General features: G+C 36.4%; 2 protein-coding genes across 2 annotated transcripts in view; both read right to left on the bottom strand.

Annotated features, from left to right (window-relative positions):
* Window positions 1-741: 741 nt before the first annotated feature.
* Window positions 742-11,674, bottom strand: LOC131795362 (G-protein coupled receptor GRL101-like). The gene is made up of 20 exons (XM_066166481.1): window positions 11,609-11,674; window positions 10,817-10,888; window positions 10,230-10,301; window positions 9,411-9,482; window positions 8,622-8,693; window positions 8,181-8,252; window positions 7,890-7,961; window positions 6,460-7,456; window positions 6,035-6,116; window positions 5,540-5,602; window positions 5,316-5,396; window positions 4,631-4,675; window positions 3,943-3,993; window positions 3,278-3,328; window positions 2,550-2,612; window positions 2,273-2,329; window positions 1,813-1,854; window positions 1,501-1,557; window positions 1,244-1,312; window positions 742-789 (listed from the first exon to the last, which is right to left on the bottom strand). Exons 4-20 carry the CDS (start codon window positions 9,476-9,478, stop codon window positions 755-757), a joined length of 1,977 nt encoding a protein of 658 aa, XP_066022578.1. The 5' UTR covers window positions 9,479-9,482; window positions 10,230-10,301; window positions 10,817-10,888; window positions 11,609-11,674; the 3' UTR covers window positions 742-754.
* A 764-nt stretch (window positions 11,675-12,438) lies between these two features.
* LOC136280782 (leucine-rich repeat-containing protein 15-like) overlaps window positions 12,439-26,421 on the bottom strand; it is a 29,179-nt gene continuing 15,196 nt past the window's right edge. The window contains exons 4-9 of the mRNA XM_066166480.1: window positions 25,075-25,146; window positions 17,604-17,675; window positions 15,589-15,660; window positions 14,679-14,750; window positions 13,257-13,328; window positions 12,439-12,514 (exon numbers count right to left, since the gene is read on the bottom strand). Coding sequence (XP_066022577.1) covers window positions 12,439-12,514; window positions 13,257-13,328; window positions 14,679-14,750; window positions 15,589-15,660; window positions 17,604-17,675; window positions 25,075-25,146 — 436 coding nt within the window. The remainder of the gene's footprint in view (window positions 12,515-13,256; window positions 13,329-14,678; window positions 14,751-15,588; window positions 15,661-17,603; window positions 17,676-25,074; window positions 25,147-26,421) is intronic.

Raw genomic sequence — 26,421 nt, 5'->3', positions numbered from 1 at the left:
ATTCAGCGATAGCGCCCAATATGTTCTATAGCATGTTATGCAATCTATAGTTCAGCTAACTAACTTATGTTATTATTTTATCGAAGGGAAAATAAACAAAAAGGATTGTTTTGACCAAGATACTTCCACAGACACTACATAATGATTACTACAATTCCATTTCTTCTTGAATTCTTGATTTCTCTTCTTCAGTCCTTACTCCTTACGGTCTCTTTAGTAATGGAAGGAGTAAAAGCACATTGATTTATTTATTGCAAAACGTGTGTATTAATAATTTGTTTGCTTGATCAACAAACCGTCAGTCGGTCAACTGGTTCAGGCTTCTGACTCAGCAGGCAGCTAGAAAATTAATCAGTTCATTGCCATGCCCACAGCAAGGGAAACAGTCAAGCAGACAGTCAGATAGTTATATCATCTGTCTGTCAGCTTAATCAGTTAATGTAATCTGACGGCGTAGTGGCCAGCTCACCAGTTGGCCCGTTGACCAGACAGTATTATTCAGATTATGAGAAGGTTCTAGAGACTGAAGGTTCAAGAAATCAGGAGTCAACAGCCCATGCATGTACACGGAAATGCATCAGAGCAGAAGTACGAAAATTTCACCCTTCATCTCAAATCTGAAACTAGTTTAATAAGTTTGATAAGATATCAAAAAGTGCACAAATGTTTTAAAGGTTTTCCGCACCCTTCAGTCAGTGGTACTCACTATTGAAGAAGACACAACAAACATTTACCTTGGTTCGAACAGCAAGAACTAAAGTCTGGTATCAAAAACCTCTTCTTCCCCTCCTTGGATTACGAAAAGAGAAAAATGTATATATTAAGCTACTTAATCAGAATTTATTATTGCTAACACAATTCTAACTTGTCTGTGTTAAAGAGTTTTAAAAGTTGAGGTTTACGACGTCATAAGCCTCGCTTCTAATTAAATAGCTTTACCACGTGGCAGCTATGTTTCCTCCATCTAAGCAAACATCTTTATAGCTAAGAAATGTTACAAAAAGTGAGAGAGCTCTGGAAGATTCAAAGGTGCCATATTTAGTGTCAGTATTGCAAGTCAAGTCTTGGCCGTTCACTGTGACGAAGTACAATTAGTACTCAAGTGTTCCTCTTTTCTCTTAATTCAATCACTTCTGATGTGGACCGCCGCGTTTCAACTTTCCTCAGACAATAACGTGGACAGATTTTGTGTTAATTCATGACCACTTCGAGTCTATGTTGGCTGATTTATAAAGAACTCTACCTTTCTCTGTGTCCTCCATGTCAGACTCAAGCCGCTTCTTTTCTTCTTCTTCTTCTTCTGCCTTTTGAGCTTTTATAAAAGATGATTAATTGAACAAATTAGAACTCAGTCTTTCAATTTATTTCTTTTTCCTTTACTTCAGCATGTTTACGAATCATTCATTTTTCATTGGCTACCAAGATGAAAGATATGCCTCAATAACTAATCTGGTGCCTTAAACTCTTGAGTGAGAAACAAAAACCCTCCCTCTCCTTTACCTTCATCCCTAGGTATTGGAATTTCTTCACTCTCCACTTTCTCCACAGATTTTCCAGCTGTGTGATAACAAAGTTATTTATTAGAATGAGGTAAAGTACATAAATATATAAAGTTGTCTAGATGGTAAACTCGGTCCATGGCCCTTCTATTAAATCAGTAAATTGGCCCAGTTAGCTTTAAATTTATAAAAAATACATTAATGATAATAATCATGATAATAATAATAAAGCTTGTATAGTATGCAAAAATAACTGGGTGAAAGTTATGGTAAATAAAGTATAGTTCTTAAAAAAAATGATCGTTGTATTTACCTTCCGTAGTTAGCTCTTCTGTGTCAAGCTTTTTTTCTCCTTCTGAAGAAATTGAATTAGAACATATTGTACCTATTAAATGATGTTCATTTGAAGTACTGCAATTGACGAAGGTCAACGTTTGCCACCAATTCATCAATCACTTTTGTCTCTGTTGCTTCAGATACTGAATAAGTGCGTATACAACGCCTACACGTAAATGCCCTTGAAATTTAACTCGACTGACGCAGAGAGCCGAAATTGAACGAGGCAAAGCTGGTGCCCTCTTCCGTCTTCTGCAGAAGACAATGTGTTTGATAAAAGGTACATTAGTACTCAGCCATTCAATCTTGTTTTTACTAAAGCATACCATGAAATATTTTTTTTGTTTCCTTTTTTCAGCGACTACTAAGGTGAAAGATATGTTTCAATAACCCGCTTAACCTCCTGAGTGACCAATTAAAGCTACCCTCTCCTTTACCTTTGTCACTTGCCCTTGGAATCTCTTCACTCTCCACCTGCTCCACAGATTTGTCAGCTGTGTGATAGCAAAGTTATTAATTAAGATGAAGTATAAGGACCTTAAGACTGACATATATAACGCAATAGACTTGCCCACACTGTCACTTTGTGAGTAAGCCAGGAAATTGGCCCAGATGGCAGATAAGTTCAAGAAAAGGTGACTTCCACTATATGCGGAAATAAAGGAAACTTATGTCGCACAATGTACAGTTCAAGAAAAAAGTCATTATATTTACCTTCCTCAGCTAGCTCTTTAGTCTCAGGCTTTGTCTCTCCTCCTTGGCCTGCAGAAACTTGTACTTAGTACAAAAAATTTGTAGTCAACGAATGACATTCATTTGAATAATTGAAAATAACGAATCGAAAGTGATCGAAATTGTGGGAGGATCACCAGAGAGAGGACATTAGCGGAAAATTCGGGAGCGTTGAAATAGTCGACGGTAAAATTTTGCCACTTCTTAAAGCCATTGTTCGATTGCCACCAATTTGCCAGATAACTGTTATCCCTGTTGCTTCACGTACTAAAAGAATGCGCATAAAAGACCTCAATGCAGATGCCCCTCAACTTTAAAATATTTCGAATTTCGACTCAGAAAGCGAAAAAAATGTTGAGACTAAGCTGGTACTCTATTTCAGTCAAACGTTTTTTCAACAGCTTACAATTGAAAATATCTTGACATTAACCAAAGTAAGGTTATGTGTCCACCGAAACCAATGTGTACGACAATCGCCATATATATTTCAATGCTTGTATCAAGAGCCACGAGTTACATCAACGGCAAGCCTCCACATATAAAAAAGGTTCCTGTAAGCACCTTAAACTTCAGTCACTTCTAGTCTCTCCTGTAGTCGGATCTTTCATTCAATTTGAAATAATGGTTTCATAAAAATAGACACTTATCAGCATTAGAGCCTTCCGTCAAAGAGTAGACAATCCTAGTTACAAAAGGAGTTCAACATATACCTTCTTTTTGACTTTTTCGTCGATGCTGGCTTTCACCATGATGAACAGCAACTGCAATAAAGAATATCCTTCTTTTAAATAAGTTGCAAATTGTTTGGGAGAGGGTCCAGCGTTGATAACAAATCTTATTTGAGTCTAACTACATTCAAACATGAATAGAACTACTCCCTTCCCTCTATTCCGCCAAAGAGGATTAAAACAGTTTCAAGCAAAATGTGAGAACCTCACCTTTTTTTACTTACACAACTACCTACTATACTTTAGCGTGGGAAATTAGAAATTCGCTTTTTGCTTTCGAATCTCCGTCATATTTCATTTTTTTCCTTAGAGGTTAGCTTGCTGCTAATAATTATCTATTGATGTTATTAACCAGGTATTACGCAAGAGTCTTCCCACCAAAATATACAACGCCTCATGTTGAGTGCGTTAAAGACATAAATACTTCTAATTTTGCACAATTTCCTTTCACACCTAGTGTCCGCGAGACTATCAATCCAAAGTTAAAAATCTTTTTTTTTTTGAATTTGCAATGAAAAGGTTACTTTCAGTAGGTAGGGAAGGCTTCTCTTATAAATTCCTTCATGGGAGAAACTTGGAGTCTTTTTGTATAAGCTGGTGGTAACAGCCAGCACTAATAATATAGTTTCCTACAAAAAGTTCTTTACCTTCCACAGTCTTTTTAGTGGCTGGTCTGATATCAAAATCATCCTCATAATCTGTTTCAAACAACAAGTAGAGTGAAACATGTCATAACTTTTGTGGTTCGTTTATTCTTCAAATGAATTTTACAGAAAATAATATTCGTATGACGTAATTCAGATACGAAATCTTAAAAAAAAAACAAATAAACAAACATTATATACTTTCGATAAAGTTTACTGTACAGTTTAGTTTCCGCATTGAATGCGCATAAACTTAACAAGTTCTAGCACGATGGATTACTCAGTTGAGTTAAAACTTGGTTAAACTTGTCATACAGCTCGCATTGTTTTACATCTGCGAGTTTGTGCGCATGAGATTGTCTGTTGAAGTCATACTTTTGCAAAAGACAGTTGATTTGATCGAATACTTTCAAGTTCTTTTATTCATTCCTACTACTTTATTTCTTGCAAAGTAGTTGGCGATTTTTAGGAACAGTTGTAAAAAGCGGTTGAAGTCATAGCTTCAGTACTGATATTGTGAATGAAGCGGCTGTCTACGACTTTATTTCATATATTTTCATGAATGAAGATTCAAGAGGAAGAACAACAACATCAACTGAAATAATGATAATAATAATAATAATGATAATAATAATAATAATAATTATAATAATAGGCAGGAAATTTTAATTCAAGTTAGAAGACATTATACCTGAGGAAGATGGAGTCTCATCCCCACCACAGGCTTTTACCATTGCTGTTGATGGTTCAAATCGTTATGTTAGAGTTATTTATCAGATAATAAAAGCAAAAAGGTAAAACATTGAATGATCATTTCAATACGTATCATTCATTTATTAGATCTTTGCCATATTGATAACGATATTACCTTTGTTGCACATGATACCTGTGCAGGTTTCTAATTTAAAGGGATGGGGATCTCAAAGGGGAAGTTCAGAAACTGGGTCGTTGAAAAACTGTCGTCAGAATTGTTGTATGTAACTTGTGAAAAACCAAAGGATTTTTTTTGCAATTATTAACCAAAGGTGACAAAACCAATCACATTTATGTCATTTGAGGAAACATTTCCTTAATCTTTCCCTAACCAAAATTCACACGTATCAAAATAGAAAAGAATAGTATGTTTCATCATAGGTATTTCAATTTGAAAGAGCTCACCCACTTCAGTGGATTACTTGATTACAGTTGAAATCAGAAAGTCAATCACACATTAACATTAACATCAAAACATTATACATTTATACACATAAGTAATGAATGCGAGTTCTGAGTCGACCTATTAACCTCAAAGATTTACCGTTTGATTCCCTAGTTTTCTAATTGGCTAGTTTTGAAATGATGTTTTAAAGAAATAAGCATACATATGGAATACTGACCCGGTTGCGGAGCAGGCAATTCAGGGGCTTCCGCTTCTTGGACTTCGTTGTGTTCTATTACTTGCATCTCAATCTGTTCTCCTATGGGGAAGATAATGCAGACACAAAAACAAACAAAATATTAATGGGATTAAGAAGGGAAGAGAAGAAACGAAAGAAAGGTATTACACACAAAACCATAACGAGGCAAAGAGAATATACACATTGGGAATCACTATATTTACCCTCTTCGTTGATAGCGTGTTCATGTCCATTTCCGATCTGTCCCTGCTGATTATTTACTCCTTCTAAGTAATAAAATAGCAGTAACATATCTTTTTTGGTCCTCTCCAAACGGAGAATAAACTACTGTTAGGCCTATCCAAATATTTTAAGGAGGAGGGGGGGGGGGCGGGGGGCGGGGTAAGTTTCTGAAGAAACTGTGGCGCTGCGTCGGTGGAGGAGTATAACACACCAAACTATCTCGTCCACATATTGATTTTAAAAAATCCTTCAACCAGTCAATTTGTTTCTTTCCCTCGAAATTGAAGACCGAAGCTCAACCATTTATTGTTTTTTTAATTGCGTGGTTGCCCCTTAATAATTTTTTGAAGTAATAATGATAATTCCAATAATAATTCAAATAAATTTCCGAAGTGCATTGTCCTATTCTCTACTCACACCTATACCCCCTTTCAAGGCCTGATTATGATATGTATAAATGGAATATAGCACTGTACCTTCTTGATTTTGTCCACTGCTGAAAATCGATCGAACATTGGACCACACCTTCCTCAATTTTGCTTTCAAAACAGCTTGAACCTATACAGTAGAAATTTAGTTTATAAAGTATGTCGGAATATAGATCAAACCGCTTTTAAATTCAAGTTGGTCTCCATGGTTATAACCAACAGCAGAGAAATAAACAAACAACTATGCGATCATTCATATTTTTTTCCATGCCCATTTTTTCTCCTTTTGGGTTATTTTTTTTTCTGTCATAAGGACATGAGAGAGACCGTCTTTGATTAACAATAGGAAAATTTCTAATTAAAAAAAACCGTTGGGACCGCGGGTGATTGATTCAGATAACTATCTCGCAAAGACGTCTCTTAAAACAACAAACGAAAGAATGTTCCATTCAAAAGCAAGAGAAAAATGGTACCTGTGGAGTAGAAAGTGTATACAGCAATGGGTTGATAGCTGAATTGATCGGCAAGGCGAACACTGCAATCCACACTGCCAGATCACCAGGTGGATCAAACGTTTTCTCGACGTGCGATTTGATGCCGATAGCGATGATTGGTATCCAACACAAGAAATCGGTCAGAATAATGAAGAAGACTCTTTTGGCAAGTGCTCTTTCTCTTTTGGCCTGTGCGCTTTGAGCTCTTGCTCGTATTTCACGAACAGTTCCATGCGCACCCAGCCGTCTGCTTGACGACCATGATTTCAACAAGATGGCAACATAAGCAACCGTAATAAATAGGAAAAGAGAAAAATTTAAAACGATGAAGATGGAAGTGGAGAATTCCCAGCCTTCTTGTAATTGCGGGGAAAGTTGCAGGGGCAGGCACACCACGTTCTTGCCATAATACCAGTCACCAAAATATCGCATTCCAGACAACGGAAGGAATGCCATGATGCCTCCCACAAGCCAGATAACTACACACATAATACGGGTCTGCCTTGGTGTAATTTTTGCAAACGTGTAAGGAAACACAATGTTCTTGAGCCTGTCCCATGCAATCAGAGAAATCATCATAACAGACACCTCGCTTGAAAGTACAGACATGGCGCCATTGAAATGGCAAAACCAGCCGGTGCGCCACTCATAGTCGTGCAGGTAGTATTCCCCTGACCATTGCAGGTCTTTTATACCTATAATGATGAGGTAAATACCCATGATGCCGTCTGAAATACCCAGATTTACCAACATAATAGACTGGACCATATTGTTATCAGGTAAGAAATACTGCCACCCAACTACAAACACAGACCCAAACAACGAAAGAAGGCCGACAACCCAAAGACTTCTCCTTGGAGCAAGGTTGCGGAACATGGAGTGACAGCTTGCAAAGTTATCATTGAAGGCAAATTCGCAATCGGCATCCTGCCTGAAAAGATCAAGGTGGCAGCACATCAGGTTGGTGTCCAGAGTTCTGGAATTAGAAAAAGAAGGGGAAATTAGAAAGGGTACATCGTTAGAACAATGAGAGCACAATAATAAAGATTATCGAAAACAATCGGCAAGAAAATAATGATCTATGCTGAGGCAAAGATAATTGATAAGCATTTTTTCATAAATTAATAGCAATCAGAGAGCCTCGCGAAGCATACCTTAGGCAATGGTATTTAATATCTAAATGTGGCTTCACATCATTTCAGTATTGGAATAGATAGAAGATGTTGGCATTAATGAAAATTTATTGATCAACTGAACCATAACAGACTGAAGGAAACAAAATTATTAAAATGGTTGCATCACCCACATTACAATTTGAAAACAATTTCTAGTTCAAAGGTAATTCAGACAACATCCGCCCCAAATCTCCTATTAAACCGTCGTGCTAAATTATTATAATGGAGTATTACACTCTGATAATGTGCGGCAGAAGCCCAAAAAAGCCTATGGGGAGCTCAGCCATCAGGTTGTAGTGCATGAACCTGCAAATTTAAAATAGAAGGTGAAAATAAAGTTAGATTATAATAAATTGTATATCTCATTTTCCCAAGCCTTTCCTTTGACTTTAACAAAATTAAAAATTATACCCAATTAACTATAATACTCTAAATTAACTTCACACCTGCATCTTATCCGATTGCAATACATGCGGCTTTATTGTAGGTACCGTGATAAAGAACTGCCATTTACAGTGAACTTACAAAAATCGCAGTTCCCGGGCATGACTGAAAGTCGTGCTGGTGACATTTTGTATTTTATTGCCAAAGATACTTCTGTAAAAAGTAATAACATAATTATTAACTAGCAGATGGTAATCAGGGTCTTGCATTGTCTGATTCTTAAAAATTACACCTGAAGTTGCCGTCGGAACTATCATAGTTCTCCTCTATGTTTGTTTGCTTTTTTGATGATATCCACCTTTGCTCAATAAAACCATGTTTATAGCAAGCCTTCTTTTTTTCGTCAAGAAGGTAGATAGTAATACAATTTCGCTGTTGAGCATTACAATTTACACCACGCCTGTTGGAGATCATGTTAACATTTTCAAAAAAGAATTCCATATTTTGCATCTTTCTGTTATGTACATTTTCATCTTTTAAAACAATTTAAGAAATGTTTCGTATGTTTTCAGCTGTACTCACAGGCCCTTGAGGTCCTTAACGCCCTCGAAAATCTTGTCAGGCAAAGCCTCGATTCTGTTCTCCGAGAGGTGTCTTAAACAGGTGAGAGGGAATTTAAATTAATATACAAGTAACATAGCATAACTAGGCATGGCACATCTAATTTAAACAGCAAAACTGATATCAAAATTATACCACAATTATATCGATCTGGTGACAAAGATTGTGATCCATTTATTATAGAGGCTATTACTAATAGAGGATACTTACTATATTTACTAACGCTAGTACTAATAGAGGATACTAGCCATATTTACTAAGGTGTTCCCTATTATGGCTCCTGATTTTCTATTCCAACTAATATATGTGCAAGTTAATTCCTTCAGAAAATAAATTTCATGACCGTTTTAATCCAAACCTTTGCACTTAAACTCAATATTTATAGACTCAGCTAAATTGAAGCCATTTTTTTCTTTCTTCAAAAAAGCCCTTTTCCTTTCAAGTTAACTTTATCATTGCGGCTCTATAATCTGAAGGACGAATATGAACAGAAATCTCATTTGTGCACATGAGCCCTTTATCGCTTAAACGTTAAAAAGAAAAACCTTGCTAATATATGATTATCATGCACTTTTTTGGGTATCACCCCTCTCCATATAAATATGGTCAATTTGTAGGCATTTTTCATGTCAAATTTTATTCACCGAATGAGTTTTTTAAAATTCATATGAATGGGCTGGTTCTAAAATATGCTTTAGATTGCAACAGATCATAATGAAAAATTAACGTTTAAAATCTAAGTGTACTAACAACTCGAACAACTTCACTAAGCCCTGGAATTGATCTTCATGAAGCCTCTCAATTTTGTTGTAGTCCATTTTCCTGAAAAAGCGCGGTGCAGATGTTAGACTGAAATACACACATGAAGGGATATCTTTAAATCTACTTTTGTCTTAATTATCTTCTTCATTTACTGCAGTACAATTAACTCCCAGGTTTGATATTTGAATATCATAGAAAAAAAGAAAACATTAGACCTACATGTAACTTTAATGCTCTCAGGTCAGAGAAACTTTAGAGTTTATTACCACAAACCTCTGCTCGAGGTCTGGCCCGGGTTGTTCAAAGCTGGGTTAAGGTAACTAAGGGTTAGTGTGAGATTTGATTTCAGGTCTGAAAGCTTTAAGAGAAAATTCAGTTCAAATCTTTTTGCTTCCAATTTGATCATTGGATGTTCTAAAAAGAATAATGAACATTTTCCTTAAAAGACTCTTGGACAAAGAAATAAAGAAACCTGAATTAAAATTCAACCCTGGGTTAGGGCTAATCGACCTTTGAACAACTGGGCCCTGTGGTGTTTAAAGCTGAATTTGAAAAATCGTAAGTAGTCTATTGCCCATTTTTACAAAATTATATTATTTGGGTTGCTTTAGGATCTAAGTGAACAAATTCCTAGCTTCTGTCACAAAAAATAATTCCAAGACAAAAAATTTTTAGCTGCTTAAAATATATAAGAAATGTAAATTGTCATAAACTAGGAAGCTGATTTCTTCACTTCTTGTTGTAATCGCAATGTAACTCTCGAAGATAATTTTTGATTTATCTTAACTCAAGGAGAATATCACTTACAGCAATTTTACAGCTGTAATATTTTTAAAGATGTATGGCGGTAGATATCCAATTTCATTACTTGACAAATCCCTAAAAAATATAATAACAACCATAGCTACAAATCTATAATCATAAAATTACCAATATTGATTCATAGAATAAAATCTCAATTTTTCTCACCTAAGCACATCAACGTGATGTAACATTCTAAAATTCGTTTAAACAGCTTTACAAAAATTGACCATGAAATCTTCATGACAGCGAGACAAAAAGTGATCCATAGAGCTTTTTACTAATCCTTACGGAGGAGAATGATCCAGGGGTAGTGGGTGTTCTTTTCTTTTGCTCTCCTCATGATAAATGACCTGTTTTAGCGTACTTTCATCTGGCAACTTATTTATTTTTAGCACGAGAACTGTGCTGTTTTAGTAACAAAACATGAGTGCTCGCAAATTTCGATTTATACACTCGTCAGACCTTTCAATTTTACCTTACATGTTTCTGTTAACTGAACATGGCCACGCAGCTTTGAGAAATGTGCTCTTGGAAAAATTCATTGACCTCTTTTCGCATTTTTTCTTTTGTTGAATGATTAATATACTCACAGATATTCCAGACTGGAAAGGCTGTTAAAAATTCCATCTGGTAGAGTCTTCAATTTGTTGTTTGACAGATAGCTAATAGGAATGACAAGACAAGAAAGTGCGTCTTAATTCACAATGTTATTTGAAATTCGTTAAAAAAAAGACATACGGACAATGGTCATTAAGAATAATGAAGGAAATGAAAGTAATAGTGTACAAGCAATGTGCGTAATATAATAAAGAGAAAGGAAGAGTTAATGCAGTGCAATCGCCATGGCTGGCTCGCTAATTTTACAGAAAAGGAATTGCCACTTGACAAGTTGAAATTTGATCGCACCCTAAGCACTGCTATCTGAGGCTGGTAGAAGCTGATTATCTCTCCTATTGCAGTGAATTACTCAGTAAAGAAATCATCGAGCCCGTGTTTTGTGCAGACACCTAACTAGTTCACAACAGAAAACTATTTAATGACTAGACACGATCTATGGCACGCATCGATTTCGTTGCTGTATGACTGAAAATCTTCTATTCTGCTTATCAGAACAACAATGACGATACAGTTTGAGATGGTTCAATTGGTTTCTTTCCGTTTTTAGTGCTGAAGGCAATATCAGAAAAATTTGAAAATGGAAATATCTCCTCTAATCTCGTATAATTATTGACGCCATAATAAGGTTACTAGATTATTATTATCAATATAATCACACGAGCAGGCTTCTTTTGGAAGGGAGGTGACATTAAATGCTAATAATCATCATCCCTTAACCGCTGTTACAGAGCTAAATAGCTAAAAAGCGTCTGCATGTAACTTACAGTTCCTTCAGTCTTTTTAGATCTTGGAATAATTCGGGAGGCAATTCAGTGAAGTTGTTGTCTTGCAACCATCTGCGTTGAAGAAGAGAAATCTACTTAGTTTTATTGAGAAGTTTACAAATTACTAGTCTATTGGCTATATATTAGTGTATGAGCGATAAGAGAAAAATAGAAATAAAATGTAAAAAAATAAAAGAATGGCAGAATAAAAACCAAACACAGTTATTTCTAATAACTGTATCGTGCGAAACACAATAAAACAAATAATTACATGTGTCTGATCATACATCACAACAAAATGCAATGTCATTCGAAGCAATGCCATACGATAAAGTTCTACGTAGTTATTCAACGAGTGGGAGGGCTGAACTGGAAAATAATACGCTCGAGAGCATGGCGCACGTAGGAGTGGGACGGATTATATGATGTAACAAAATTTTAGAAGGATAACATCAACAAACTGATAATGGTTTCTCAAGCTGATGCAGTGTTAAGAATTAATCTTCACTTTACCTCAATTCTTTAATTTTTATCAACTTGGAGCAATGATTTGCATCAGAAGATATATTGATAAAACTTTTCCAGAGAAATTCTTTGACAAAAGAGGTCTCGCTTGAGTGCAGTGAGAATTTAAACCTTTCCTAATTTTAAAATCTGACTGATTTCGAAGAGTTATCAGTGTTTTCCTATTATCTGATTCTGTATCATTGCACAGTATGAGTCACAAAAAAGAATTTAATACATTGAGATCCTGCAGTGGGAAATTATAAATTGCGTAACTTTGTTTCTACGAGTAGCAATGCCTTCAAAAACATTATTTTCACATTCACTTACAGTTCCTTTAAATATGCCATTTTTTTGAAGGTGCTTCCATTTAATTCTTTCATGTCGTTGTCATTCAGGCGTCTGCGTTATTTATCATATGAACTGATTAATAGAGTTAAGATACGCCTGGGCTCAGTTGTTCGAAGGCCAATTAATACTAACCCAGGGTTAACTTTCAATCTACGTTTCTTTATTTATCAGTTCAAAAGCATTTTTGAGAAAAAATTTCCAGTTTTTTTTCAGAACATCCAATCATCAAATTGATCATAAAAAATATTTACACTGAATTTTCTTTTAAAGCTTTCAGATCTGAAATCATATTTCACACTACCCTGGGGTATCTTAACCCAGCTTTGAACAATAAATAAATTCGAGGATGGTGACTCGGAACATGGAATCTGATGAACTTGTCAAGGTTTCTCTGTAACACCTTGACTAGTATCAATATAAAACAAAGACACTTAAGGGGTTTTAGAGGTATTCTGCCGCAAAAGAGGCACATCTTAGCCGCACTTCAAGAAAGATTTGAAAATATTTTAGGTATCATTAAATCTGTTAAATTCCTTGTTCCTCTGGACATGCGAAATTGGTACGAAGGTGAAAACAGGTATGAAATTTGAGTTTTATCAGCAAGTGTGAGGGTTGACCGCGACACTCCGTTGTGTGTGATTTGTTCTTTTAGAGCAGAGTATGAGATCAAATGAGCAGGATTTTTTTTTCACCTTTGAACTTTACATATCTTAGGTTCTTAAACAAAGTATACGACTCACTGGTCGGTAATCCTGAGTTTAAAAAATCGTAACGACAAATAAATGTTACTCACAAGAATCCCAATCTTGTGTTCCTGTCGAAGATTCCGGGTGGAAGGTTGTGCAATTGCATCTCAGACAAGTACCTATTGATACAGTCCACATACATAAGTGTTGCATAACGTACAAAGAGCAGCAATACCGTACCAAATCACTTATTAAAATTTAATTGTAACTTGAGGCAATAACTATCTTTTTGTAATCATTGCGATTTCATCTCAATTTTTTTTCCTTAATACGGTGTAAGACGAGTTATCTCCTTAAAAAATAAACGGTAAAACAAAGTGCGTGAACTAAATAATTCAAGTGAGTTTAGCATTTTTTTTAAGGGGGGGATAAATTAAGTTTTTTACGAAGCTATGACCTTCATTTGAAGTCCATTGAAATTCACAGTGAATATTATGTTTTTAAGTTACTTAATTTTCATGATCGTCTGGGCCATAAGACCTTTTAATCATGTGTCTTCTTGTAGAAGAAATTTAAAGATTTAATTTTGAATTTATTATGAATTACTAACGCCCTTTGAAGATTAATAAAGGAGCACATTCATAGAAACACATTCAAAGAAAATGTTTCAAACAATGGTAGTAACGAGGGAACCCAGGCAAATTCGTAACGAAACAAAAAAAATTAAGATTCCCTTTCCTCCATTGTGTTTTCGTTACCTTGCGATATTTGGAGATGTTTTTACCTTAACAAGATAGCCTGCTATATCAATAACAAGTTATTATGCGTGATATAAGATACATATGTAAATTTTGCTGCTGGGAGCCAGTTAGGCCCTAACATCTTGTACCTAAACTATGCTTTTTAACTGAAAAACAAAAAAAAATTGCTGATAAGGCTTTATACCTTCGTTTTAATTCTCTGTTCGTTATTTTCTTATTCTGATAAAACACATTTACACCGACAAAATCATCGACTACCTGTAGAAGTGGCGAATTAATGTTTAAAAATTTTGATGTCAGCCTCATGTTTCTTTTCGAAGCTACTTTATCGTCTGTGAAAGCGGAGAATGGGATCAATGTAATCTTTACTTCCGGTGTTCCCTGTCCTCTAGAAGACGAACGGCTAAGTATTGTGGCAATCAAGATATTAAAAATTTGAAACTAGCCTGAACCAACTAGAGAATGAATCAGTCAGCGATAAAAAATGTCACGACTTTGCTAAGCTTCCCTTCAAAAAGACTGAATATATGCTGATTTTACATGTACTACTACTTTTACTGAAAACAGAAAAAAATTAGGATGGTATTTCCAAATTATGCCAAAAGTTATATAAAAAATAATGCTTAGAGTTGGAGACGTCATCTAACATGGCGTTTCTTTTAGATAGTTTGACTCTTTCTTTTACTGTGTCTGCCAGTTATTAACTTTTCAGACAAATTATTATTGCAATGCTTTATTGCTACTTTTATAACAAAAAATCATACTTACAGGTACTGCAAGTAACTATTTTTACTGAAAACATCTGACTGCAATTCCTTCAACGGGTTACCAGACAAGTAACTACAATTTTAAGAACAAAATCAGTTAAAGTGCATTGATAAGTTATAATGATAACAGTAATAATAATAACCATAACAATTTTTAAAGGTTTTAACACTTCAAAGCTAGCAACCACTAAAGGAGAAAGATATTACACCCAAAAATAGTTGTGATTAAGGTTAGACTGCGCATGTGTGATAGAGAGTAGCGTGTCAGCAAATGGTGAAAGTACCGGACCCGGTGGTCTGGGTTAGAGGCCACGCCCAAGATACTCCTGGGGTATTATTGATCCCCCGGTTCCAATCAGTGACAGTGTTCCCTAAACGAACGGATAGTCTACGTCCAGTCAGTAGGATTTCCCACCTCTCTGGGTTTCCTCTCTTCCCTGTTTACCTTGCCCTGTTAAATTTATAACTTTGGGATTGTCATATGGGCTATTTATTTAGGACTATGTTATTCTCCAGGAGCCCATTACTTCTTTGCTCTTTCTTTTTCTGTTTTAATCGTGACTTCCTAACTTATGCATTTACACCAAATTACGGTCTGATGGTGAAAAGCGCATTCTTTGACACATCAAACGCGCAGTCTCAATTTGCACTGAAATTCAAATCCCAATGCAACTCAGTCCGTTCAAACAATGCTGAAAACGTTATTTACAAGCCCATAAGATTTTCACTACTGTAAATGCTGAGTTTTCAGAGTTGAAACAAATTCTGTATAAGTGCAAAATTTTACCCGAGCCAACATGAACAAACTCATATCATAGCTACGTGATACAAAATTCTTGGTTGGTCTTTCTGGTTGTCTTACATTTATCCCTAATTTTGCTGTAAGTGAGTACAATACATCTCCTACTTACAGAAAGGAAAGGTAAAGGTTTTTTCTAAAAATGCCTGAAGACAAATTCTTTAGCTTGTTTTCGTCAAGAGTCCTATTACAAGAAAACATATCAAAATATTGATTAAGTCAGAGCTTCAAGATGATGAAAGACCTAAATGTTTTCAAGTATTAAAGACTTATACAAGTACAATAACAATATCAACCCTAATACAAACTTTTTTATTCAGATGTATATGACATTTATTGAAACAATTTTTAACTTAGTCTAGTTTCACCCATACTGCGTAAAAGAAAAAAATCATGCAAAAAGGAAAAAACTCAAAAAGCAATAAAGAAAGGAAAAACATCATTGGCATCCCTGTGCATAAGCAACGAGACAAAAAACATGGAAAAAAATTGCTATTTTATCCTGTCTCATCCGGCGTCCTATCCGCACAGAGTAGCTCGTTTCAGCTTCTGACCACTTTCTCGCAAACTGTCTACTTTGCAGCAAAGTCTCGCTTCATAATAAATCAATGTTTTTTCTCGAGTACGGTTTAGACAATGAACCTGACCTTACAACTGAATACCATCTTGTGACATTCTCTGAATAATTGTCCCCAAATTCAAAACCCCTTCGTGTAAATCACATTCGAAACAAAACTTTGTTTAACTTTATTCCAAGAAAAAAAATCGTGTGTAAAGAAAGTACCACACACTGTATAGCAAGAAAGAGGTTAGTAAATTTATAATTTGACTGAACTATAAGCAGTTTTGCTGATTATCCCCAAACCCGAAGGAGGCCAGGAAAATGGTGAGGAAGAAACTGATGACGGGATACTTTTCCGTCGATTGGATAGGGTATCAAACATGACCTCTGATGAAAAGTAACTACACAGTTTCAATCACAAAGAACCAGTCTCCGAATCCAGTTTAATTTCTTTAAATAGGGCTGTCAAGTTCAAGTATTAAGAAACTTGCGCTCCGACGCCGCCAATGGAAAAGGACTTCAATTAAAAACAAACAAACGCCCGAAAACAAAAAACAAAACAAACATTAAAACCAAAAACCCTAAAGCAGTCCTTCATCAATATAGAGTATTTTGGATCGTGTAGGCTCTCTCAATTATTAAATTTTCTGAGATAACGCGAACCAAAAGCAACTTTTTGCTTCATTATAAGCTTAAATCGGAAAATCCCCGAAACTTTATTTTTAATCATATTTGCTTCCCTTTTGTGCCCGTTTCATGTATTTTTTTTTCTTTAAAAATCGTGTGCTCGTTAGTTTGTTTTTAATAATCTCAATTTTTGTTTTAAAAAGACTCCACTTCAATTATTGCCTATTTCAATGATATTGCAGTCTTAAGTCCGTGAATATGAAAATTTCGGTAAGACAAAAAGTAATTTCATCTATAAAATGTCGTCTGCGGCACATACTTAAGCAGCCATTTCAAATCCTTGTTTACTCATTCGAAACTACGTGACCACACGGCTAAAAAGGTCTATTGCTAAGGCAGAAACAAGAAGAGAAGTAAGTCCCAGGGTGCTGTCCGTAAAAACATCCCGCGTGGTGTAACGGCATTAACAACAAATTAAAATTTAACTTTGTATGGTATTTTACATAATACGTGTCATTGTACACACCATGATTACTATGGAGGGCGTAAACTGGAAACAGTGACGCCTGAATTATCTAATCTTTTAATAAAACATCGAACCCATTTTTACGCTCTATGTTAGTTTCTGGGTTATTTTTCTTATTTTTAAATTTTTTTTTTTGATATTTCGTTCAAAATCCAAATTTTTACAGGGCTGGTCATTTTATGGCGAAAATAAACATTTAGGGGGATAAGAAGTGCTGGTGGCACATTCTCTTCAGCAGTGGTCAAAACATGGGAGACTTGGATCCAAATGTACTGCACATCAGCATTAGAAATAACATTAACGTTCGAGAAAAAGGACTTTTCGATCATTTGGAGATAAAACATTAATTCTATGTTCGGTAGATTTGGATTTAAGCCACCTTTTGCATAAATAAAGCGGGGTATACACTTACAGGTTTCCCAGCTCGGTGTTTCCACTAAAAATGTCTGATGGTAATTCCTCCAACTGGTTGTTGTCCAACGTCCTTGCAAAAAACCATTAAAAGGCAATGTTAATTACATCGTACATATTAAAGAAGGTCAGGATCCACAAAAACTGTTCGCAAATAAACCTAAAGTATCAAAGAACCGATGCTTTCTTTTCGATTTTCCATATTTGAGTTTGCAACAAGGAAAAATGCTATTTTTTAGAACAAAATGACTTTGAAGGTTTTTTTTTAATTCAAAGCACTGAAAACAATCGAACACTTTAAAATTTCTCACTACTCCCTCCCTCGCCTCTGATCACCCATTGTAGTAATACATAAGGCTTTACGATACAAACTGACATGTAGTGTAGACCACATCATGAGCCAGCCCATATTGATTTGTTGCAGGATGGGGGTTAGGGAAGGTAAAGTTACCAAAAGAAGTTTGAAAGATAATATTGAACTAATATTACAGAATGTCTGGAATACACAGACCCTGACAGACGACTGGTTGATGCGCAGCCCAGTCTAGGTTTCAATACAAGAAATTTAGGTTTTTTCACATGCGCAGAGGTGGACTTTCATGATTTTTTTTCTCCTTCCAAACTGAAGTATTCTCTAGTAGAACGTCATTGCTTAAACTTTTTTTCTCGTTCTTCAACATCCCAAGTGGTATACGACGGTAAACCAATGTAAAAGTGTGGTTTATTGCTTAGCTTTTCGCCTCGCGGAGCAAAGATAGACGCGCCATCGGCGCTTGTAATCGTTGCAGGGTGAGAAGAGTTAAAATCATCTGTTTGTGCTATATTATTTCACTATTTTACGGGTACGTTTCGGTGGTCGGGCATGATTAAAACCAAGGGAAAAACATGTTCCAGCTTCGCAAATTATTGAAGGTTGGGCAAAACGCGACTCTTTAATTTGTACCGCTCAAGACTATATATTCCTTATTTTCAAACAAGTTTTATGCCTTTTCGGTCATGGATTTTATTTGGATTTCAACCAAGGACTTTGTTTCCTTTTTTCACGTTTCACGATGAGAAATTGACAAGATTGAATGCTCGAAAAAATATAGGACTCAAATGCGAGGTATAGAGCTGTTTGACGCGAAATGTTGCAAGAGAGTCCCCGTTTAACGGAAAACATAAAAGAACTTTCTTTACATTTATGACCGCAAGAATTCTATTTCTAAGAACAAAGAAATTCATCTGGTTCAATGTTGTACACAGTTCTTATCCCCTAAATATTCCAGCCACCCCTCAAAGACTTTAAAAATATGGACATTTCGGCAAGACAAGAAGTAATTTCGTCCATAAAATGTCGTCTGCAGCACATACTTAAGCAGCCATTTCAAATCCTTGTTTCCTCATTCCAAACTACGTGACCACACAGCTAAAAAGGCTTATTGATAAGGCAGAAAGAGAGATCAAAACAAGGAGAGAGGTAGGTCCAAGGGTACTGTGCGTAAAAACATCCCACGTGATACAACGGTATTAACACCAAACAAGACGATCTAATATCGTAAGTCGGGCTACAGGTAGACGCACAGTTACAAGTGTTGACCATTCACGGTGCGCAGTGGTTCTAAAAGAACTACAGAGGTACCATGGTCCTGGTTTGTGGGCGTGGCGTAAAATTTTCTCACCCCTGAGAGGCACCAATTCTACAACAACACACTGTCACATATTTTTGGTGCAATACCTTGACAGGTATCACAGAGGCTGCTGCTGTGGACCTTTTGAGGCTGAACAGCCCAAGAGGTACTAAACCCGCTCTTTTTAACCTCTAAAAGCTATGATGAGCACCTCAGTCCCTTTCTAACAAAGCGTAGTCAGAACGGGTCAATTTTCGGTGTTTGTTCAAGCGTTAAATATTCAACTTTGTCTAGACAAACTGTCGCGCTTCATCATTTACAATTATGGGAAATCCGTACTTTCAAGCACCGACTTTAATTTGAACGCGTGAGAGGGCTAAATAAACGACATTAAACAGAATTTGGCGGAAAATAAATCTAGATTAAAAGTAGTACGTACGTGCAGAAACATAAACACGATAAATTGACGGTATGGACACAAACTTCCATGTTTCACACTTGAACGAATACGTAAAAGCTGAATACTATAAACAAAAATACTCCTTGTAGCACGTTTCAAATTTCGAAACTCTTTACTTGTTTACGTTTCCAGAAAGCTTTTAAAACGGCAGCTGGCTGTTATTTTGAACCCTGAACAAATGTTTTTCGGTCACTCTGTACACATTTTCTGTTCACTGATAACTAATTTGATTTCTGGTTTTATTCTAGTGAGACCTTAAATCATTTAATTATTTTGCTATTTTGAGTTCGCGGAACGAGCCGTTTCGAAATATACGCTCATTACACGAGCCATCTTTTAGGGTGGGTCTGTATGCCTGAGTGTAGAAAAGATGACACCATTCGCTAAGATATTCAACAAATCTGCCATGTTCAACATGGTGGAAAGAAGCTCTATTACGTGTCTGTGGTATTCCCCATTGCACGTGACTGAGCTCTGTGGAGAAACACGAGGGTAAACCTATAGTCGGTCGCCCGTCTAATTAAAATTTAACTCTGCAACACAAAGCCTATAACACACTAGATTTTTTTTCGCTTCACGCAGTTAATAAGCCCTGTACTGAATATTTGTGAATCCTTTAGCAACAGATTACCGGCTCCATGTCTCCTTAACGACGCGGTCGCTGTTTGTCACTCTATGCAAGTTGTCATTTTTTAAATGAATGACCGCTACTTAGCCGGCGCAAAACGAAGCTTTCCGAGCGAAGCCGCGTACTATTCATTATTATATACATACTGAGATTTACGCGCCAAAATTCATCGTGTGGTTCAACGATACGATCCGTTTCGGGTTACGAGGTTGCAAAGAGACCAGAGAAATGTGCTAGGGAGACGTAAAACTTTGTCAACCCTTCTACAGGGCAGGAGTACCTCGAATTCAATGAAAGAGACACCAAAACTCGTCCAGGAAACGATCCACGGAAAGTAAGAGCCATTGCAATGAAAATGTTTGCTGTGCCGAACAACGAGAAATGTCCAGTAAAGGCCATCAAAGTCTACGCAGAAAAGCGACTCGTGGAAATGAAAACCGACGATGCACCGTTTTATTTGGCTGTAAGCAATGTAAAATCTGGCTCCAGTAAACCTCGGTTCAAAAAAACTCCAGTCGGTGTAAATAAGCTTAATACCTTAATGAAAACAGTGGCACAGAAAGCCCGACTCGGGCCAAACTTCAAAAACCTCAGCGGCAGAAATACTATGATTCAAACTTTAGTGAACAACGACGTGCCGCCAACTGATATTAGAGTGGTTTAGCAAGAGGACGGGAACGTCATTTCAGAACGGCGCGCGTAGCAGAAATACCGATAAGAAACTAGGTCTACAACACCATCGCGTTGTGTTGAAAAGTGAATTAGCAGTCGTTGTAACGAACCGTCGACGTTATATTTGTTCTTGAATATCGGCTCGGCTCTTTAAGATCACTATCGGCTTTGAATTTTCGGTTTCATAGACCACTTGAAGGATAACTAAGTTATCCTCTTTGAGAGTGTAACATGCACAAACAGACCATAATTTACTACAAGTGAGTTGTTAACATGAATCCACATGGGCGATTAAATTGGAACTATTTCATTCCAGTTAAGTCTCGAGTCCGCAGATTCATCTATCAAACTTTGAAGCCCACTAAATATATTTTTCTATGATTTTTATCGCTGTCATTTTGTTTCGTGCTTCTAGATTTCTAGATTTGTAAAGTATAATTTGGAATTGAAATCATCGCCGTTTTTTCCTTGTTTACTGATTATTCTTCTAAATCATGACAGGACATCTCTTTTGAGCACCACCTTCTTAGATTTGCACTGAATTTTGAACGGGGTTATCAGGAGTTATGGCGAAAACATGTAGAGATCAAGCGACCCAACGATGGAGTTGTTTACAATGAGTTCCCGTTTGACCATGAACGAATGAAATGCACTCAAACTAGTCACCAACGAAACGGTTAGACTGAGGAATAAGACTTCGTTACTGTTTTATTTTGCTTTTGTTTTTGCTTAATTTCTTTTTTTTTTACGAATAAAGTCGTTCAAGACTGAATCAAATTAATAGATTTAGAAAGCCGTGCCGAAATAAAGTTGATTCGCATTTTCTTTCGTAACGATAGAATGACTCTCTTGTCTTAGTTTTCACGGGCGCTGATCAAAAAATAAAAAGACATAAAAAAGTGCAAACCCGATCTATTCTCAAATTTTTTTATCGCTGACTTCGATTCGCAGAAAACTTTTTAATCATGGTGAAAACGACAATGACAACAAATAACACTGAATAATACAGCAGGTAATCTTCGTGTTGTTTCATTTTGATAAACTTCAACATGAAGTAAGTTTAATTTATTGATGAATCAATTCACGATAAAATTAAGAGCACCCATTCTTCGAGTTTTCATGCATAGTTTAAGAAATGTATCAAAGAAAAGCCCTCACGTTGTTTAAAGCCACGCTATATTACAAAAGGTGACTGAGCCCTAAAATCTTCGATCGCTTACTAACGATCTTGTTTCCCTTCAGAAATCCAGAATAAATATAATGGTAAATTTTCACAACTTCACCGAATAAAACAAAGCTAGGGACCTGGTTATCCTGGAAATGAGCTCTGAAATCATTCCAAACAACATTATCTCGCTTATAGGTGCAAACTTAACGCAAATCCTAGGCGTTTTGACCACGACGGGAAAACCAGCAAGATGACGTCCCGAACTTGATGGGGAGAACGGCAATGCTAACACCGAACGTCGAAATAGAGTCATGTCCAGATTATCCGCGCGCTTTCCCGTTCTGAAATGACGTTCCCGTCCTCTTCCTAAATCACTCTATTATGCAACTGTCAGGACACAAAAACGTTCAAAGTATCACTAGCTACTTTACCGTCTCACAGAAACAACAGTTGAACATGTCTCACACTCTCACTGGACTAAGTTTGGGAGAAATAGCTCCCAAGTCTCCCTCGTCTATTCCGGAGAAAAGAAAGCACGAGTTTGACGAACTCGCTTATCCAACAAGCAAGCAAGCAGCACAGCAGCCCCTTACTCTTTTTTCGGGTGCTGTTATAAGCGGAGGACATATTAGAGTGGCAATAAACACTTTAAATCAATCGCCCACACTTTCAGTACGAGAGCAAAAGTCATAAAAGAATTAAACTTCTTAATTCGGATTCTGACTAGTGTTTGTCAATTCAAGCATGCGGGTTCTGATAAGCAACAAAAAATGAATTCTCGGGTTTTAACTTCTGCATTCCAAATTTTGAACTTCCGTAGAACTCTTTCGACATATTTTCAGGATGTCTTATTTTATTCTAACTAGCTCTGCCTTTTAACGGTATTTTTGCTCGATAATTTAAATGTAAAGGTTTTACAAGGAAGCCATTTCAGTGCAACCCTCGAGCTGTGAGGCAGTTGTTTTCCTTTGAAAGAAAATAAAGATATGTTTATCTCTGAGTTCTGTTCGCTTATGAATCCCGGTACGCATATATTAATTAAGTTATTTCATGGTTAGTCCACTTGCACGATTTTTATTCACTCGTTGTGAATAAAAATCGTACGCACTCACCAACCGTGAGACAACCTATATTTGTACGCCGATCTTGGCATCTTACGAGCTCTTCGTCTTTAGCGCTGCGGTATATACCTTGCGCCACGCAACTGTAACGCAAGGATAATTAAAATTAACATGGTCGAAGGTACAAACGAGCCGTCTTTTTTAGTTGGCAAACTGAACAAACTTAAAGAATCAAACTCCTCTGGACCCTGTGCGTGTATTCAATTGCTTTCGGTTTCCATAGTTAGGTCATTACACTACAACACCAGAGTCTATCCTTTCCCAAAAAAATTATGGGTCGGCTAATTGAGTTAGCCATTTTCAACAAAATTTCGTTCTAATTTATTTTAAATTTGGCTAATCTTAGCATATAAACTTTACTAATTGTGGAGAGCCTAAAGAAGGCATAAAACGCAGACTAGACAATCATTTATCTGCCTAAAATAATGCATTTACAAACAGGTTAGGTGACGACAGTCAAAGGAATAAAGTTTCGCAAATAGACAGTCAGTTAATATAAAAAAGTATATTAGATATTTACTTTTATATAATAAGCTCAGTTATGCACGCACTCCGACTGGTTCTCACTTATGATATATTGGAGGACAGACATATAGATGACGTCATCATTAAAACTTTTTTCCGTATATTTTAATTATTTTTTATATAAAACAAATAGATTCCAAGTTGCCGTGCGTCTGTTCAGTAATAGATCACAGAGGACGTCAAAATGTGGTAAGAACATCAGTGACACACTCGGCTGCGCCTTGTGTGCCACTTTTTTGTTCTTACCACATTTTGACGTCCTCTGTGATCTATTACTGAACAGACGCACGGCAACTTGGAATCTATTTGTTAAATCTTGTTCTCTCCTTCGCATAAAAAAAGAAAAGAATGGCGTTCTCGTGGTGAGAGGGAATCGAGCCCCACACCGCCGATTTAGAGAGCGCAAGCGCTACCACTGCACCACACGGAATGATCGCTAACGAATTTCTTGGTGCCGTTGGATTAGTTCAAATGCACTTTATAGAGCGCGACTGTAATTAAGGACGTTTCGTGTTCTATTTTAGATATATTCCCTTATGGAATACCAATTTTAAAGAAATAGAGTTTCTTTCCCGGATCTTATATTGCCCGTATCCCTATATTCACTTTATCAGAAACATAACCGGCAGTAATTAAATTCAATTTCGGTTACAGGGACCCGGATATCTCTAGAAAAACTTTACAAATCCGTAGGACTTCGTAAGTCATTTATCACCGTGATATATTGAGGTAAATTTATGGCATAACGTAATATTGTTTCATAGAAGCTTGAAGAGAAATTAAGGGTGCATGACACATTTTTAAATTCACTTTCTTAGTTGTTACACTTCAACTGTTTTGACTGGCCCATTTAAACTGAGCTCTCACTTTTTGCCTAGGCTACAGGTGTCACTGGGCTGATATTTTTTTTTTGTTTTTTTGTCATCTCTGCGTGCAAAGAAGAATAATCAGAGGAAAACTGAAACAAAGACATGAACACTGAACTGCATAGAAGAATATTGTTGATTTGATAACTAGACTAGTTAGGAAAGAGGAGAAGGGTCTAAGGGGGAAATTCCCTCTTCGAATGTTTCCTTTAACACATTCTCGTATAAATTTTTCTTTAACGGTCCATTTAGCGAACGAATTTTCCTAAACCAATGCATGTTTCAAATGAAAATGTGCTAATGCAGCTTTATTAGGATATAACCAAAATATGCGATATCAACCATGCATTCAAACGTTTGCTTTGAAGGTTGGATTCCATGCGTTCCTCTTACATCAATATTAAAAAAGACTCCAAACTTACAGCGTCCCCAGCCCGGTATTTCTACTGAAAATGCTTGATGGTAAATTCTTCAACTGGTTGTTGTTCAACTGCCTATCAAAAATAAATGAATGTATTTTCAATTGCATGGTATACGACAGCAAAGTTCAGAGAATAAGAGTGCCCTAAAAAAAGCTATTACTTCTGTTCTCATGCTCTGATAGAAAGGCCTAAAACAGATCCACAATTATTACAAAATAATTTGTATATGGGTTCGCCATATTTTTCCTTTTTTTTCTTTTTAAATTTTTTGTCCCTTCGTCCAAAAGAGAATATTTAGAGGAAAATTGAAACAGACCTGAGTACTGAACCACATAGAATATTCTTGACTTGTTAATGAGGCTATTCAAGGAGGAGGGAAAGGTTTCAAAGGGCGAAATTCTACCTCATAATAATTCCGTTAACAAATTTCCTTACAAATGTTTCTTTGATAATCTATTTCGCGAACAAATTTTCCTGAACTAATGCATGTTTCAAAGGACATTTCATAGTCCAAGTGTTAATGCGGCTGCAGCCATGCGGCCACTCCAGATGGGTATTGTACCGATTTTTTTCCGGTTCACGTGACATTTTCCAATTATGATCTACTCACGAGAGTGTCCAATTAGTTTATTTAATTTATAATTATTCTATTCATAACAAAGAAACCTTTTTTTATTGTAGGAAAGGAAAGACTCAAGTATTTTTTGCGCTCATAATTCGTCACTTTATAATTTAAGCGTTATTTATTTGCTTGATTTATCTCGTTTCTTTTAGCCCATGCTCCAACGAAATGCCTTGAATCCACAAAAAGACAAAAGGATGGCAATAAACCTTATGAAAAACGTCCAGTTCGAGCAATCTTGGAAAGCACCTAAGTCAAAGCAAAGGGATCTAAAACAGAAATGTATGGGCAACAAGCCTAATGCTTCTGCTGCTTTAAGTGAGGAAGATATTCAAGTTCTGTTTGAAAAGGATCTCTTGGGAAGTTCCACGGCAGAAGCGCTTTTAAACACGGTATGGTTCAACAACATAATCCATTTTAAGTTACTAGGCTGCAGGGAGCATAGACAAATGTGTTCAAGGGGAGACGTAAAACTTTTTCAAAACCTCCATAGGGCAGGAGTACCTCGAATTCAATGAAAGACAAACCAAAACTCGTTCAAGGAACGATCCATGGAATGTAAGAGCCATTGCACCGAAAATGTTTTCTGTGCCGTACAACCAGAAATGTCCAGTAAAAGCCTACAAAGTCTACGCAGAAAAGCGACCCGCGGAAATGGAAACCAACGATGCGCCGTTTACTTTGACAGAACTCAATGTAAAATCTGGCAACAACGACGTAAGAGA

Source organism: Pocillopora verrucosa, chromosome 5, assembly GCF_036669915.1.
Source record: "Pocillopora verrucosa isolate sample1 chromosome 5, ASM3666991v2, whole genome shotgun sequence".
NCBI lineage: Eukaryota > Metazoa > Cnidaria > Anthozoa > Scleractinia > Pocilloporidae > Pocillopora > Pocillopora verrucosa.
Note: the sequence above shows the minus strand (reverse complement) of the source record. Positions and strands in the feature narration are given on the sequence as shown.